Source organism: Cuculus canorus, chromosome 4 (assembly GCF_017976375.1).
Source record: "Cuculus canorus isolate bCucCan1 chromosome 4, bCucCan1.pri, whole genome shotgun sequence".
Classification (NCBI taxonomy): Eukaryota; Metazoa; Chordata; class Aves; order Cuculiformes; family Cuculidae; genus Cuculus; species Cuculus canorus.
Window position 1 is genome coordinate 35,092,243 of NC_071404.1, and position 16,406 is coordinate 35,108,648.

Genomic DNA, 16,406 nt, shown 5'->3' on the forward strand with positions numbered 1-16,406 from the left:
ACTGATACATTGCACTTGTTGATATTACCTGTGACTGACATCACAAACTACATTATTTGCCCTTCCTCGGGTGAGCTCAAGAGGTGGTAAAACTGGGAAAATCTAGAATCTGACCTTGGTTATCCAAGATCTGTGAAACCAGTGCAATAAGACAGATGGTCTTGCTTTTCTTTCCTGGCTGAGACGTATTTATTTTTTGTTCATTTCCTACAGAATACTTGTTGATCTGAGTGCAAGGATGCTCTTGAATTTCTAATATTATGAATTTTTAGGGATAAGCCAGTCATGAACTTGTTCTGGGTCATGTTCACAGTGTATGTTTCTACTTACTGTCCAAGAAGTGAAAAGGACTGCCTTACATGTAGTGTTTTGCTAAAGCAAGTTAGACTTGTTTTAGTGTTATTTTTTTCATTTTTTTTAGTGTTATTTTTTAAGTATGTTATTACTTAAAATAGTGAGATTTTAAGTACATCTCACTGATGTACTTTTAATATGCCAGCTCCTTTGTGGACATGGGCCATATGTCATTTTCTGCAGATAAACCTGTGTTTATCTAGCTTATACATGAACAGATGGAACATGAACTTATTGGAAAATAAGCCAATGGCCAGGAAGATACTATGATTACATATGAATGTGTTCTTGATGTTGTGGATGATGGCACAATTTGGGCACAGATTTAGTTGTATCTAGAAAGCTCCAAGGCTTAAGTTTAGAAAGCTTGATGAAATTAATGATCCTGTATACTGCAATAATAGAGTAAAACATTTTTTTAAGAAAAACACTCTCTAGTAAGGGGTGTCAGTGGGCGCTCTTATTGTTCTCATTAGTTCTGTGCTATCATAGGTAGCTGAGGAATAAGATTTTGCCTGACAGGTTTTTAGTAATGTGGGGAGCAGTCTGACTCTTTTAAAAAATGTCCTGGGAAACGTTGTGGATATCTTCTGTGGTGATGAAAAGAACTGAAGTTCTCTCAAGCAGAGTTTTCCAAGGATTATAACAAAACTTAATGGTTGAGGTGTGTTTATTCCTTCAGGAAATTCATGTTCATTTATAGTTAGTGTGTCTAACCTTTCTAATGGGTTTTCTTAGGGTGGTGAGCATGCTCGAAGGGCTTCTCTTCTTAACAGCGATGAACCCTTGATTTACTACTATGATGATGTGAGAACAGCTTATGATATCTTCCAAAGGGGTGTGCAAGTATCAAGTAAGTATAAAATTAAAGATAATGTTTTTAACACTGTTGAGAGCTAAGGGCCTGAGATCTTTTGAAATGTGGTTGGGGATATCTATCTGGCAATATGATAAATGTATTGGATGTGAGCTTTCTGGAAGGCAAATTTAACTGTGACATCTTGTGAAGCACACTTGTGTGAATAAAGTCAATGCTGTGTTCTTTAGCCTAAACCCACCTCGGTGCCTCTGTTCTGCTCCGGCTTCCCTCCCTCTCCCTTCTCTTTCTCTCCCTTCCAAAAAGTTTTTTGAAGGTATCTGCAAAGAATCTAGAGGCTTAACACCGAGAGTATAGTTGGTGTGGTGTTAGGACAGAAGAGTCGGATTAAATTTTGAGTAACTTCTGACTATCCTTCTTAGATAATGGTCCGTGTCTAGGTGTTAGAAAACCAAACCAGCCATATGAGTGGATATCCTATAAAGAGGTGAGTAGTCTCTCTAACTTAATGCTAGACCTTTTGCTTGCTGTGTCCATGGTTACAACACCTAGTAATGTGATATAACATCTTAATTATTTATAGATGTTTTAAAGCAGTAGCAGAATGTTGCAGAAAGTTTCTCATTCCTGTTAGAGTATCTTAAAGGAACAGCCTCAAATATGTGCAAGGGGGGAAGAGTATCTCCTGCACTTACTTGGTTTACTAATGGCTTTATTGCAGATTTTTTTTGGATTGTCTTGACAGCTTTTTGTCTCATTGCTGAATTGGATGCTGCCTCTGAAGTGCTGCAGCTTTGAAGTAGTGTTCAGACTCTGACTGCCACTACTTTAGGTGCTTGCTTATGAAAGGCACATTTTACACTAGGAAAAATCTTACCTACAGATGTTACTTGTGCTTATTGCGACTTATCTCCATAGTGTTCAATAATGTTTGATTAGGGTGCTAACAAATGTTTCCATGATCACTAAAAATATCTTTATGCAAATCTTTAAGTGTGTACTTTTGTCATTCCTGATTAATCACATATTGTCTTCAAATTTGTGTAAACTACCTATTGTTAAAGTCATTAAACTGTTAAGGTCATTAAACACCTTAGCAGACATCATTTTTTCCAAGGTGATTTTTCTGGATGCTTTAGGTACAACATCTATTTAATAAAGCTTTGCTGTTTAGTCATGTGACTAACATAGATTCAAGTTGTGTGCTATGTGGAAAGAATTTAGGAAATAGCCTTCTCAAGCTTCATTTGTAGAACTGGTTGGGTTTTGGCTCCTTATTCTTCCGCCTCTTGAAGGGAGAAATGCTATTGCTGCAGGTGCTGTAGGAAATGGGGGAATGGCACATGTAGTGTTTGAGCAGAAATTCAGTACTGAATAATTCCAGGATAGCTTCAGAGGCTGAATACAGATACAGTATAACAGCCTTTTCTGTGTGCAAGCTTACTATTTAAACTTTCAGGTCTGACTGGACTAAGTAGCTCTCCTGCTGAATATTGAGTGCAACTGTAGCATCTACAATCAGTGCAGTGTAATGACACTGCAGTGTTGAGGTTATCAGTCACAGAGGACATCCAAAATAGCCTAGAATACTTCTACTTCCTACCAGTTGCTGGTCTTCTTTTTGTAAGACTTAAGGTAAAATAATGTTGAGGGATGTATACTGATGATCTTGCTCTCAGCTTTGTTTTTGCCTTTTTTTCCCCCCTCCAGGCTTCAGACAGAGCTGAGTATGTGGGCTCTGCGTTACTCTACCGGGGATTCAAACCATCGCATGCTCAATATATAGGAATATTTTCACAAAACAGACCTGAGGTAATTTAATTGTTGATGTGTTTATTGGTAGTCTAGCTGTTGAAGTGGCTCACTCTTATAGCTGTTGCTTTTTGACAGTGTACAGAGCTTCCATATTAAGGATCCACTTGGTGTTGGGAAAAGGCTGAAGGCTGACATAGACCCACAAACCACAGACATGGCATCTTTAGCTAAGAACCAAACCTGGTAATTGACACAACTGTTAGTGTCTTATTGGGTTTTTTGCTTCCAGAGCTGAATGCAAAAGGCTGGAGAGTAGGAAGAAAATAATGGAATCAAGAACTTAAGTATTTTCTTCTATTTCTGGTTTATAGAGGAGGGCTGTTTAATGGGAAGCTAAGGTGGTACTTAGTGAATGTAATCACCATTTGCTTTCTCTTTAAAAGTGACATTGGAGTACAAGGTAATTGAAAGTGGTTGGAAATAACAAGGAGATGTTTAAACTATTCAAAACCCAAAGAATCACTTGGCAACTAAATATTTGGACAAATAGAAGATGGCTAAAGGTGATAGTTCTGTCTGTGGCAGAGACTGTGGGTACAAAGAATCAGAGAACTGCTTATGAGAGCAAAAGTTAAATTCTCTGCAGTTCAATAAAGGGGCAGAAAAACTAAGTAAATTATGTGGCTTTCTTTTTCTTTGTCAGGTGATCTTTTAATGTTACGAACCTGAGACAACTATCGGGATATTTAGATTGATTAGCTGTTGCCTGATTCTTTTAACTCAAAGTGGTTCTAGATTACTGTTTCTGAAGTATTATGAAATATTCAGTAAATACTTCTCTAGACTTGTTTAAATATATTTAATAGGACTGAATTTCTCTAACTTATCTTTATGTGGTTAGTAGCTTGACATCGTACTTGTTTCATTAAGCTAGTTCAATGCAAGTCTTTTCTGATTTCAGTTGTCACTGAGCCTTCCTTGCTGTTATTAAAATGAAAGCTGTGTTACAAGTGACCTTGACCCCGTTCTTCAATCCAGACTCCAAAAAATACCCCCTAACTCTAGCCTTGTACAGATGAAGAAAAATATATAAGACTTCTCCAGACTTTCAAATCTGCAGTAGTTTGTTTGGATTCTTCTGCTGAAATTCCAGTTCTAACAGCTAGTTTTATTTCTGTAATAAGAAAGGCTGGTATGTCTCTGACTAGGAAGCTGTTAAAGTGTTACACTCTTCAGTTCAGTCTTGTGTCTATACCATTGTGAACTGGAAGTGGGAAAAAAAAAAGCCAGATCTTAGCGTTGTGCCAGTTTAAACTGGTTTTCTATAGATCTTTGGGTGCAAAGGCTTTGGCTGCTGGGTCAGTGGATTTTCTGAAGGAGAGCATGGTAGTGTGGTCTGCTCCTGGATCACAGAAACAAAATAGGCATTGCTCCAGCAAGCTTTGAATTGGGTCAGGAATGAGCTGGAAAGACTTGTTTAAACTAGCAATTTTAAATCTGGGTTTTTCCCCGCTGAAAACTACTGGATGTGTGTTGTGACATCCCCAACATAATTACTAATCCAGACATGACATTATGTGAAATTTCTTTGAAAAATGATTCACATTTGTCAGTTCAGGAAACAACTGCGGGGAAAATCCCCTAATGGAGAAAATCCTGGTATATTACTTGCTTGAATGGCCACTTAAACTTGGATTTAGAAATAAACTTTTACTTTCTCTTTGAGTAACTGGAAGACAGATGATTTCTTCTGCAAGGGAGGAACTCGTGTTTTGGTTTGAGCAAACAGGACAGTGAAATAGTGTCCCTTAAGAGATCAAAGCCATGTCAGAAAACAAATTGAAACTTAGAGACTGCTGTCTATATTCAGTACTAGTTGCTTGCTTGTGCTTTGGTAGAGAACTAAAGCGTCAGGGTTTGATGTTTATATTTAAATGCTTTCAGCTTTAGAAGCCAAAATGGAATAATATATTGATAGTCCAGAAAATAAAGATGCTGGTGGCTTTAGTGATAATGATGTGCAAGAGTTGTTGGAGACACCAACGGGGAGCTTTTATAACTGTGCATCTTCTGAAGTCTGCTATAGTAGACCATCCATGCCATTAAAAATAACTAAACTTAAGGCTGATGAACAGCCATACAGCTGCCCCTTTGTTACATGTATGGGGGTGCTATCTAAGAAAGACAGACATATCCAGTGGACCCTTTCATGGCTGGTACAGGTGTGTTGGCTTAGACTTGTCTCTAATGTCTGCATGAAAGACTACTTACCTGCTAGTTGCCCTTGTACTATTTTTATAAGAACTGTTTTAGGACGAGAGTTATATGACTTACCCATTGTGTAAATCAGAGGGCTGGAGCACCTCTGCTATGAGGACAGGCTGCAAGAGTTGGGGTTGTTCAGCCTGGAAAAGAGAGGGCTCTGGGAAGACTTTATAGCAGCCTTCCAGTACTTAAAGGGGGCCTAGAGGAAAGCTAGGAGGGGCTCTGTAACAGTTTTAAGCTGAAAGAGGGGAGTTGAGATTAGATATTAGGAAGAATTTTTTTTGCTGTGAGTGGTGAGGCACTGGAGCAGGTTGCCCAGGGAAGATGCCCTATTCCTGGAGGTGTTCAAGACCAGGTTGGATGAGGCTTTGAGCAACTTGATCCAGTGGAAGGTGTCCCTGCCCATGGCAAGGGGTTGGAACTGGATAATATTTATGATCCCTTCCAATCTAAACTGTTCTATGGTTCTATGAAATGCTTTCAGAAAAATTCCCTGCTTGTAAGCATGTCTCAGTCAGTAGAGAACTTTCTTCAGGAAACTTGCCAACAATAAACAGTTCATAAAACTGAGATTTAGCAGCTTTTAACATAACCTCTGTAGTAGATATCAGCTCAATGATGTTTTAAGTTTGTCATCATAGGAGGGTGAGGTAACTGGCCAGTGTCCTGTAAAAATACTGGAAAGTGTGATGGTTTGGGGGTGGGGAAGGTAAACAAGCACCCTTGTTAATGCAGTCCTTGTTGAATTTTAAGGTCTGATAACTTTTAAAGATGCACATTGTTTGTTCCTGTAACTGGAACTGACTAAAAGTACAGTGTCTGAGAATTTTCATCGCCCCTCTTTAATGGGAAAACCTGAAATGTTCCAGTTCCACTGGCTTCTTCATGTGTCCAGAGGCTCCCATTTCAGGAGCTGTGTAGCTAGTAGTTTACAAATTATACCCAGTAGCTACTATCTGGAGAGAGAATTGCGTGACTATTCCAGCTTGGTGATACTTTGGATGAAATCGAGCTTGCTGTAAAGCATTGTCAGCTTGCATTACACACAATAAGGCTGCAATATCCATTGTTTGAGTACTGCACTTATTAGCAGTCAAGGCCTTATTGCAGTTTACAGGAATGTAATTACATTTTCTTAATAGAAGTCTTCAGATTAGATTCCTCTAAAGAAGATTGATTAGTCTTGAAATGCTGAAAAACTTTGTGAGGCTGGCTTTCCAAAGGACTTCGTTTAACTGCCTATGTTGCATCTCTAGCCATCAAATGAGGTGCAGATAAGAGGTAGGAATATTGCATATATGTAAACTTAATGTGTCATGTCATGAGGAAGTCCTTCACTTATTCATATACCACGGTAATATGGAATATTGAAAGCTTTGGCTACCTCAACCTAAAACCAGGGGAAAAGAAAAATTAACAGATAGGCTTTGAGTAAGAGTATAATAGGTAAACTAAGGAGACAGATAATGTTAACTCTTTTTCAGAAGTACTTAAAATTACTCTTGTGGGCAGAGTTGAATTTTATTTCCTTAGATTCTTTCCCATATTTCCTTATTGGTTATTTTTTCTTTATTCCTTCTACAGATAAAAATATAATATGTCCTCAAATTAGAGAAATGATACTAACAGCCACTTTTTTTTTTAGAAAGACTTGTCCAAATAAGCTCTATCCTATTAGCTACCTTCTTAGAATCTAAATACGAGTCTGTCTTGGAGCTCTGTTATCCTAAGCAAACTGACTTGTGCCTCTTCTTTTTGTGCAGTGGGTTATCATTGAACAGGGGTGCTACGCATTCTCCATGGTGGTGGTACCACTGTATGATACACTGGGAAATGAAGCAATTACGTACATTGTGAACAAAGGTAGGGTATGATAGAGCAAATTGAGGGCAGAACTGTGGCCTTCTTTAGAAGAACCTCTTATTACCCTGTTCTGAAACGTGTGAGGATGTCATATTAATGTCTTTCTCTTTCATCAGCTGACTTGTCGCTGGTTTTCTGTGACAAACCTGACAAGGCCAAACTTCTGCTAACCAGTGTGGAAAAGGGAGAAACTCCAATACTCAACACCATTGTTATCATGGAGTCTTTTGGCACAGATCTTGTGGAACGTGGCAAGAAGTGTGGGGTAGAAGTCTTCAGCATGAGAGAAATAGAGGTAAGCGCAGTTAACCTACTTTGCTGCTTTCATCCTGCTTACGTGTGGAGAAAGAAGACTGAACAGATTTTAGGACTGTGAACAAAATGTGGTAGATGATTCAAAATACTTACCTACCTCTTGTCTGAATTTTACATGGATTTTTTTTTTTAAAAAATGGAAGGAAAACAACTTACAAATAGTATTTAACAATGTTTAAAATGTGTCTGCCAAGAAGACAGAATGAAATCTTGTTAACATAGTCCAGACCGAATATCAGATCTGAATGTTAAGGCTTGCCCATGTAAAGCAGTAACGTGATGGTTATATACTATGGCTAATATTTCAGAAATACTTATTTCAAAAAGAGCCTGTGTGCACTTGTGAAAAATGCCATCTTCCTCCGTACACTGAATATACAAAATGTTTTCTTAGGGAGGAGGAGAATGACAGTAAACTCTTCCAGGGTAAGTTTTTATGGTAATGTAGGGGAAATGACACTTACAGGTTTTGGAAGTAGAAACCACTTTGCTTAGCAACCTAATGTGCAAGTCTTTTGCTTGTAGTTATTTTGTCTGTATTAGATGCCTTATGCAAGATTATTTCATAACTCATTATTTGAAGAACTCTGTCCCTGGATCAAATTGCATAAAGTACATCTTTACTGTGAGATTATGAAATTTGGTTTATCCTGATTCCAGCTGGAGTTCTGATCAAGGCTTGCCTCACTACAACCTAAGTAAAATAAGTGTGCTTGTCTTGTACGGGTATCTAACTGTTGTGACATAGTTCATTTCGCTGAACTTGTTGTCACAGCACTCTTAACTGCTATGTTAACAGGGCCACCTTCTGGTAAAGATATCAAAATGCAGCATGTCTTGTTTCTAGTCATATATAGGCATGACAGTAATAAGTCTTGATTTGAAACTTTAAAGCTCATAGATATTGAACATCAGCTTTCACATCTTTCCTTTTAATTGCTGTATCGTTGGTGATGAAAGGATCTCTTTGGTATCCATTCCCTTCTGCCTAAAAAACTGTCATCCATTAATGGTGTGATCTGAAAAATCATAAGGAGAGATAGGGAAGGAAAAGATATTCTGGAGGAGAGAATCTTGTGCTCTCTGCTCTTCAGTATAAAAGGAGTACAATTGCCCAGTGGCCCTTCTTGGGAAACTGTTCTTTTTCACAAAGCATTGTTGGTGCAAGGTGCTTACTGAGATGAATCTTGCTTCATCTATTCAAAGGTTGTCAGTGACTCGTGTCTTCTGCAGGAGGTATAGAATTGTCTGCTGTGGCTTGTCGTAACACTGCTTAAGCGGGAGCTTCCCTAGTGAGTGACTTCTGGTTTACTAGCTGGAAAAACCTCTGAGTTTTAGATTAGTTCTCTTTTGTATTTGTAGAACATGGTAGTAATTCTATATGTCTTTTAAAGCCTTTGTTTACCCTTTTGTAGGTTAAAGTGCTTTAACAGACAGTCTACATAATGGAATATTATGGTGTTTGATAATGTTTGTCTGGTAATTCAAACAGAAAAGGTTATGTGCTCATGTCTGAACTGTCTCTTCTTTCTCTCTAGGAGCTGGGAAAAGCACACAGGCAAAAACCTATGGTAAGTTTGGTATTAGTTAAAGTTACTTAATCTGAAGCTGAATAGCACTCCAGGTCAAACAAGTAAATCTTCTTATCTCCCATAGCTCAAAAGTAACACAAGTATTTCAATGTTTTGTCCAAGAAAATCTTTTTCTATGCCATCTTAACTGTACTAATATTTTCTTAACTCTCATAGCCTCCCAAGCCAGAAGATCTAGCAGTCATCTGTTTCACCAGTGGAACGACAGGTACGCTTCATTGCTTTGTTATGCAGAATTTATTATCCTGTGTATGCAAAATTAATTCAGAAGCCCTCCTACTTATTTTTTCCCAAGGCCCTTCCCTGCTGCTGCAGCTTATTGGCAAGTAGTAGCTGGGGAAGTTTTATGGCAAGGCTTCCTTTTTTCCATTGATCATTACAGTGTTGCAGTATTGAGGGGTGGAGGTGTTAAATTTTTAGGCCTGGAATTAAGTACTGAACCTGTTTCCATTATAAGGACTCTGCAACAGACTTCAGACTTTGAATTCTTCCATTTTTTTAATTGTATTAGCAAAACTTGTTCCTTATCTCTATGAAACCTTGCTGTAAGACCAAAACAGGAAAACTGCTGTCTAGATGTCACATGCTTGCCACTTGTGAGATGATATCCAACGCTGGCAGGGCACAATAGGGACGAGTGTGACAAGCTATGTTTTCAAAGCAGATGTAAAAACAGAAATTAGTCTGAGTTTGATAGCTGTATCTTTACTGAACTGTTGAATTTTGAATGAGAAATTACTTGTTACTTATCCAGTAAACATGATGATTTATTAAAGGTTTGCCCTCCTTATAAAAATTTAGGATTTCAGAGTATGCTTACTAATTACCAGCTATTCTTGAAAGTGTGTTACCAAGTTTTCTGTCCTTGATTAATTGATATACAAAGAAAGGTATTAATATCAAAGAGGGGGCTGATTGATTGAAATGCTATTAAGTTAGTTTTACCACTGCTTGTTAACTTAAAGGATCTAAAAATGTCACTGTTGCATCCTGATGTGCTTCTTCCTTAGGGAACCCCAAAGGAGCTATGATCACTCATCAAAACATAGTCAGCAACGCTTCAGCTTTTGTGAAAACTACAGAGGTAAATCACAAAGGTTAATGTTGTGGATATGCATGAAGGGAAGAATCTCGGGAGTAAAACAAACATTGAAAGCTCATTAACTTTGGCCTTTAACTTTTGGTAGGATCCAAGTGAGAATAACAGCATTGTGCCTGTGATGGATCAGAAGTCAATGTTGGTTTCTTCTGTCAGGGTCTAGAACCTGACAGATTAACAGTTTGGTCTGATAAAAAAAGTTATGAAGATTCTGATTTGACTCTACATTACGTTCTGTGATGGATTTATAGTGTTTGTCATTAGTGCTAACTCTGCATTAGAGGGTTTCTGTAGAGGCTAACTTTTTTCGCCTAAGGACAGGAGAAGCTATAATGTATTTTAAACCCCCCAAATTAATTAAAGCCCTTGCATAAAGGAGCAAGAAGCATTGTATTTTTCCTTGATACAGTGTTAAGTTCTATTTTACAGTAGACTACTAAAGTTCATCTACAGGCTAGCTAAGAAGACTATTCTAACACTTATGCATATAATTAAATAATTATGCTTATTTTACCAAGTACTCTGCATATAGAATTGTTTCAAGTTAGGCAACTAGTCTCACAACTAAATCACGTAAGGGACTTTTGGTATCAGCCTTATGGTAAATTGGTGTCAATCTTATGATAAATGGGGTAAATGAACTTTCTGATCTAAGATGAGTGTATTTTTTTAAACCCTTAAGGTGTACTACTTTAACCTTTTCTGTTCCCCCTCTCTCCCAATACATGTAATGGAGCCTTCTGTGGTTTCTCTTGGAATTTGCTTCTATTTCAAGATTATATGAATGATAAGTTGTAGTAATTTGGTCACTGTACTCAACTCCAAGATTACTGTTTCTGCAGTGTTTACTGATGCTGCAAGTCATTGCTTCCTAACGAAAGAGACAGTGCAGCTTGATGATAAAGCTGAAGTGAGAACTGTGCTCTAAAGTTTAGGTGCTAGATCTCATTGTTGTGTTTTACTTAAGCAAAACAGAGGATCAATGAGTAAAATTAAATTTAATTCTAACATTTTCAGAAAACATTTATGCCTTCCTCTGATGACGTTCTGATATCATTCCTGCCCTTGGCTCATATGTTTGAGAGAATTGTTGAGGTAAGCATCTGTTTGTTGTACTGAATTACTGAGAAACATTATTCCTTTTAGGCTCTTGCACGTGTGTATGAAAGCTTGAGGTAAGGTTCAGGAAAACAATATCCTATAAACAGTATTCAGTGAGTAGTAGACAACTGGCTTTCATGCTGAGATATAACCATTAACCTTAGAGCTAGGGCTAATAAGAAACTGATTTACAAGAACAGGAGACTATATCCTATAGCATACATGCACTGCCTAGAAATTCCTGCTGATGTAATCAGTGCACTTAAATCTGTGCCATTCTTTAGTCTGCAAACTTCAAAAAATTATTTCATGATGTGGCATCCTGCTTGTTTACACAAAACTAATTTTAAGTTGGTTTAACTTACTTTTGCTTCCAAGAAGCCTCAATAAAAAGAGAGGGCATTTTTTTTTTTAGTGGAATTCTCTTCCAGAAGATGAAAATGGCTTTTAAGGCCATTTAATGACAAACTTTGAAGTTCTCTTGGTAGCTTGTTTTACCATATAGCAAAACCTGGGGCTTCATTTTTTTTCATTAGGTTGTCCTAATACTGGCAGTCTTAAGGACCTCTGAGCTCATAGTTAGCTGGTATGCATTATTGAAAGGATGTAGCTTCCCCAAGTTTCTTACATGTAGTAGAGACACAAGTATTTAATTACCATAGTTATTGAAGTTGAGTTAACACCTCTCCCTTAAGCAAGATTGCAAATATATATATGTATGTTGAAGGTAGTCATGTCCCAATGTATGCAGGGGAATAAACAGTCTCTGTACAAGTGTGAAAAAGCACACGGGGCTAGAAACTGCCCTGTAATTTCAGTTAGGAGTGGGGAGCTTTCTACCTCAAATGTGTATATATACACATAAAAATGCATATATGCATGTGTGTGCATATATGTATGTTATGAAGACTGGGAATAGAGGTTAGCTCTGTAGCTAACAGCTGCACTCTTGATCATGCAGTAGAAACAGGATGGGAACTTACATTCTAAAGGATAAAATACGAAGAAAGTATTTGCATCTCAATATTCCTGTGCTGTTTGAGGTCTTTACAAAATCAGTGATTGCTTGTATATTTACATGAGGAGATCAAGCAAGAACGCTTTTGGCAGAAAGGAGAAGAGATTTGTTACTATCTGGGATGGGTATGAACACAAGCTTTCTCGTAAATAGTCTTCAAAGTCCTACCTCTGTTAAGTGATGCTTGCTCATTTTTTACTTCCTAAGTTAGCGATTGAATGAACTTGACAGAATAAATGTCTTACCACATAGCAAAGGCAGTTGCTGCTCAGTCCATGTGGACTGAAGCATTTGCTGCTTTTTAGCAGATGGTGGCAAAACACAGGTGAAGGAGGAGAGTGACACTTCAGCACATATCATACAGAAAAGATGAGAATGGATTGCCAGGGAATGAACTAAGAGGTATTACAGAGGAAACAGAAGGAAAAACAAGTAGGTATAGAAAAACACAAGAGTAGAGATGTTGAAAAGAATATATGAAGCCCAAACAAAATAGAAGAGGGTGTATAGGTGTTGGGGGTGGAGCTTTTAGACTCTTAGGGGACAGAACATAGCAGGATTAAGCATGTCTTCCTTGGTGTGGGTCTGAAGTGATGCAGAATTAAGCAGTGGCTCTGCTAGAATCTTGTAAAGAGTATCTTTATCACCTAACAAGAAATGTGAAGCTGGAAGGAAAATCAGAATGCAAGAGAATGGGAATCAAGGCAGAAATCCCCACTGGACCAGTAAAATAGCATATGCTGTCTTTAAATGTAGTATTCCTTAGTATATACAGGGAATAAACAAATCTAGTATTTTTAAGTAAAATTATAAAATATTTAGATTTTGCTGCCTCTGAGTCACTGGCATTGCATTATTTGGCCAACTGCCCTTTTTGGATAGAAGCTTCAGTGCTATATCTTGTTCTATCAAAGTCCTTGGCCTGTGTATGCCAGGCATGAGACTGGTCTTGCTACTTGGCTTTTCCAGTCTCATCCTATAGCCTGAGAATGCTGCAGAACTAGTCCAGAAGCTGAAAGGATTTAAGGTGGATCCCTCATAGTATGTGCTGTAGGACTGTCATACATGCACAGCTAGAACACATTATACATCCTGTGCTTGTTTTTTTCTAACAGTGTGTGGTTCTGTGCCATGGAGCTCGGATAGGATTCTTTCAAGGGGATATCAGACTGCTTATGGATGACCTAAAAACACTGCAGCCAACCGTATTTCCTGTAGTACCAAGGCTGTTGAACAGAATGTTTGACAAGGTAAGTCCACAGGCATGAGTCTAGGCTTCTGCAGGGTTTTTAGACTTGCCAGAGTCTGTGCGGACAGGCTATGAGTAACTTGTGCTGTGGGATATTAGATTGACATGCTATCAAATTGGAGTGTCTCTTCCTAAAAAAGGAACTGCAAGAGCAGGGAGTAGTACTGATTGTATTGAAACACTTTCAGGTGGTGAATACTAGTATTAAACCTTGAATAGGGCAACTTGGTTCTCTCTACCTTGATTAACGACTTACTGTTTTGCTCTCAGCAAGTTATTTAAGTTCAGGCTACAACATGAACATGAGGCATAGCATCTGCATGCCACACTTTTAGAATCTGACTCATGGAGTGGAATTTGCAAACCAAGGTCAGGTGTTTGCCTGTGTTTGCATGGACTCGTCCAAGTTTCCTATACAGAAGTCAGTGTGTTCTAGCAGGGAGAACTTGGGAGTGTGGGGCAGAGGGTGTGTCAGCAGCCTCAGTCTTTTCTGTGCTCACTGCTTGCCTGCTTAGGGTCATCGGGTGGGAATTCAGAAATAGATTCTTTCTTGCACTTCAGATCTTAAATCATCCTTTTGCATATGGCTAACTTGACTTTTCTTAGGATACAGCCAGAGGAGTTGAAGGATATAACAAGTCCTGTGACTGCTAAATGAGTGGCAAAACTGTCTATGATGTCCTAGCTAGAAGAGAGCTCTAATCATGAGACTAGAGGAACAGCAAGTAATACAAGGTTCTCTTTGGCCCTAGGAACAAATACTGCAACTCTGATCCATTTGGAGGGGAGGAAATTGTGAGACCTGCCTGTAGTGCTTAAAACAACCCCTTAGCTTATGTGTTCTGTACTAGAATTTAAGGAAGAGAGGCAAAGCTTGGTTCACTCTTGATCTTTCATGATGTCCTCTTGCTTGTTAACTCTGTCCTGAGGCTTTTCATACTTCTGTTTCAGCCTCATCCAGCCTTACAGTAACCTAGAATGTGAAGTTAACAAGTGGGAAAATGGGGTGAGGGTTATAATGCTGAAAAGCTGCTGGATCTTACTCTTTCCAAGTGAATGTACTAATTTGTGGTCTGCTGTTGAGTCTGCTCTGTGACTTCCTGAGAACAATTAGAATGAACCTTTGAGAAGTGGCTTAAAAAGCAGGTTTTTATGTGCCAGACAGATCTGTTTGGTATTTCTGAAGGGACCTGTATCTTTTAAGGAAAACGCTGTGTTACTTTACATATTACAATGGCATGCTTTTCAGAATATGATGAGGATTATACTCAATTCAAATTTTGGTCAAACTGGAACAAAAGGAAAACATCCATTTCCCGTCATTCATTTGAATGAAAAAATTATACATTGAAAAAGCATCACAGTTTGATGTGAAGCAAGAATTAAGTGCTAATTTTGGTGGATGTCTTTTGAACTGAGGTAAAGAGGCCAAAATCAAAATCCACTAGTATTTCTTGCCAGAATTGAGATGCCTACCAATAAAGATTATATAATTTTCTTGGTTTTCACTGTTAAGAGTGTGTATGCATGCTTCTGTAAGAGATCAGAATGGTAGTCTGTGAGGCTTCTAACCACAGAGCATCTTTCTTAACAGATTTTTGGACAGGCAGATACTTCATTAAAAAGGTGGCTGCTGGATTTTGCTTCCAAGAGGAAAGAAGCAGAACTCAGAAGTGGTATAGTTAGAAATAACAGTTTTTGGGATAAAGTCATCTTCCGCAAAATACAGGTATGCTTGAAAGCATCTAAGATTCTTTTTATGGTGGGTATTGGAACTTCTTTGTTTTCGCTGATCAGTATTTTGAGAACAGAGCTCCAAATGTGCTTAGTGTTACAGAACAGCTGTTTGACATGTGCTTTCAGTATTGAAAGTGTGAGGCATCACTTTATATCCTATCTACTTATCAGTTTATAGGTGTTGGTTTGCAGTTGCTTTATTTAATTTGAATGCCTATAATATGATAGCCTTGAAAGTGATGAAAGCTGTAACTGGCTAGTCGGAATGAAAAACAAAACTATCTTATTTCCAAATTCATTTTTCAATTGCCTTTGTTATAATAATAATAACAGCTAATTATATTAGGGAGGTTTCTCAAAACAGACTGGTGTTTTGCTTGCTTACCACTTTGACAGCAAACACTGTCCTTCTGAAGGAGGAATGCTAAATGTGACTCAGTGCCACCTGTAGCCCGTGCTGTCTCCTCACTAGTCACCAGTAAGTTATGCCTGCTATTATATCTGGCTCTCGTTATCGCCCTAACCTTGGCGGTACTACATGCCGCTGTGACTGCTTTTTATAGTGTTCAGGATGTATGAGAAGCTGATAGAAAGAATGCAGTTAAAAATAGTCATTGCTGTAAGGCCATAACTTAAGCTCCTGGACTTTAGACCGAGCGTACATGGCAGTTGACACTACCACATACTCTTTGTAGAGTGTTTTAGGTACTACTCCTTCTAGCCATTAATGAGATATAAAGCACTGCAAGAAGGCTTGCAAACAGGAGATGAAACTCTAATCTCTAACATTTGTGAGTGGCACTGTAGGTGAACAGTGGCCGAGGGTAGGATGGAAGACGACTCCAGAAGTTTCTCTAAAATGCTTTTGATGTCAACAGTATCTTATGTCTGTTATAGGCAAGTCTGGGAGGAAAAGTAAGGCTCATGGTCACAGGAGCAGCACCTGTATCTGCAAGTGTACTGACCTTCTTGAGAGCAGCTCTTGGCTGTCAGGTGAGTTTCCTGGCCTTAATCCTAAAACAAAGATTTTAGTACCTCACTCCAGCTTTGTTAGAGCATTTCTAGTATGTCTGATTATATGGCGAACTCTTTCTGGCATTCTTGCAAGTGCATGCTCCTTTCCAGAGTTTCTCTGTCCCCTGAGATTGCTGTATTCATCCCAAAGTCTTTATTATACCTGAAGTAACCAGCTGAACTGTCCTAAGGGAAAGATCTTTGGAGGCTACTGTAAGCAATAATTA

At 38.4% G+C, this 16,406-nt stretch overlaps 1 protein-coding gene across 3 annotated transcripts in view; it reads left to right on the forward strand.

Moving 5' to 3' along the window:
- The window catches only part of ACSL1 (acyl-CoA synthetase long chain family member 1), a 37,632-nt gene that overhangs the window by 13,306 nt on the left and 7,920 nt on the right, over positions 1-16,406 (forward strand). For all 3 annotated transcript variants that reach the window (XM_054064874.1, XM_054064875.1, XM_054064873.1), the window contains exons 3-14: positions 1,093-1,207; positions 1,594-1,658; positions 2,882-2,983; positions 6,955-7,054; positions 7,171-7,349; positions 8,908-8,940; positions 9,118-9,169; positions 9,972-10,045; positions 11,078-11,155; positions 13,295-13,429; positions 15,023-15,157; positions 16,063-16,158. In XM_054064874.1, coding sequence (XP_053920849.1) covers positions 1,093-1,207; positions 1,594-1,658; positions 2,882-2,983; positions 6,955-7,054; positions 7,171-7,349; positions 8,908-8,940; positions 9,118-9,169; positions 9,972-10,045; positions 11,078-11,155; positions 13,295-13,429; positions 15,023-15,157; positions 16,063-16,158 — 1,164 coding nt within the window. The remainder of the gene's footprint in view (positions 1-1,092; positions 1,208-1,593; positions 1,659-2,881; positions 2,984-6,954; positions 7,055-7,170; positions 7,350-8,907; positions 8,941-9,117; positions 9,170-9,971; positions 10,046-11,077; positions 11,156-13,294; positions 13,430-15,022; positions 15,158-16,062; positions 16,159-16,406) is intronic.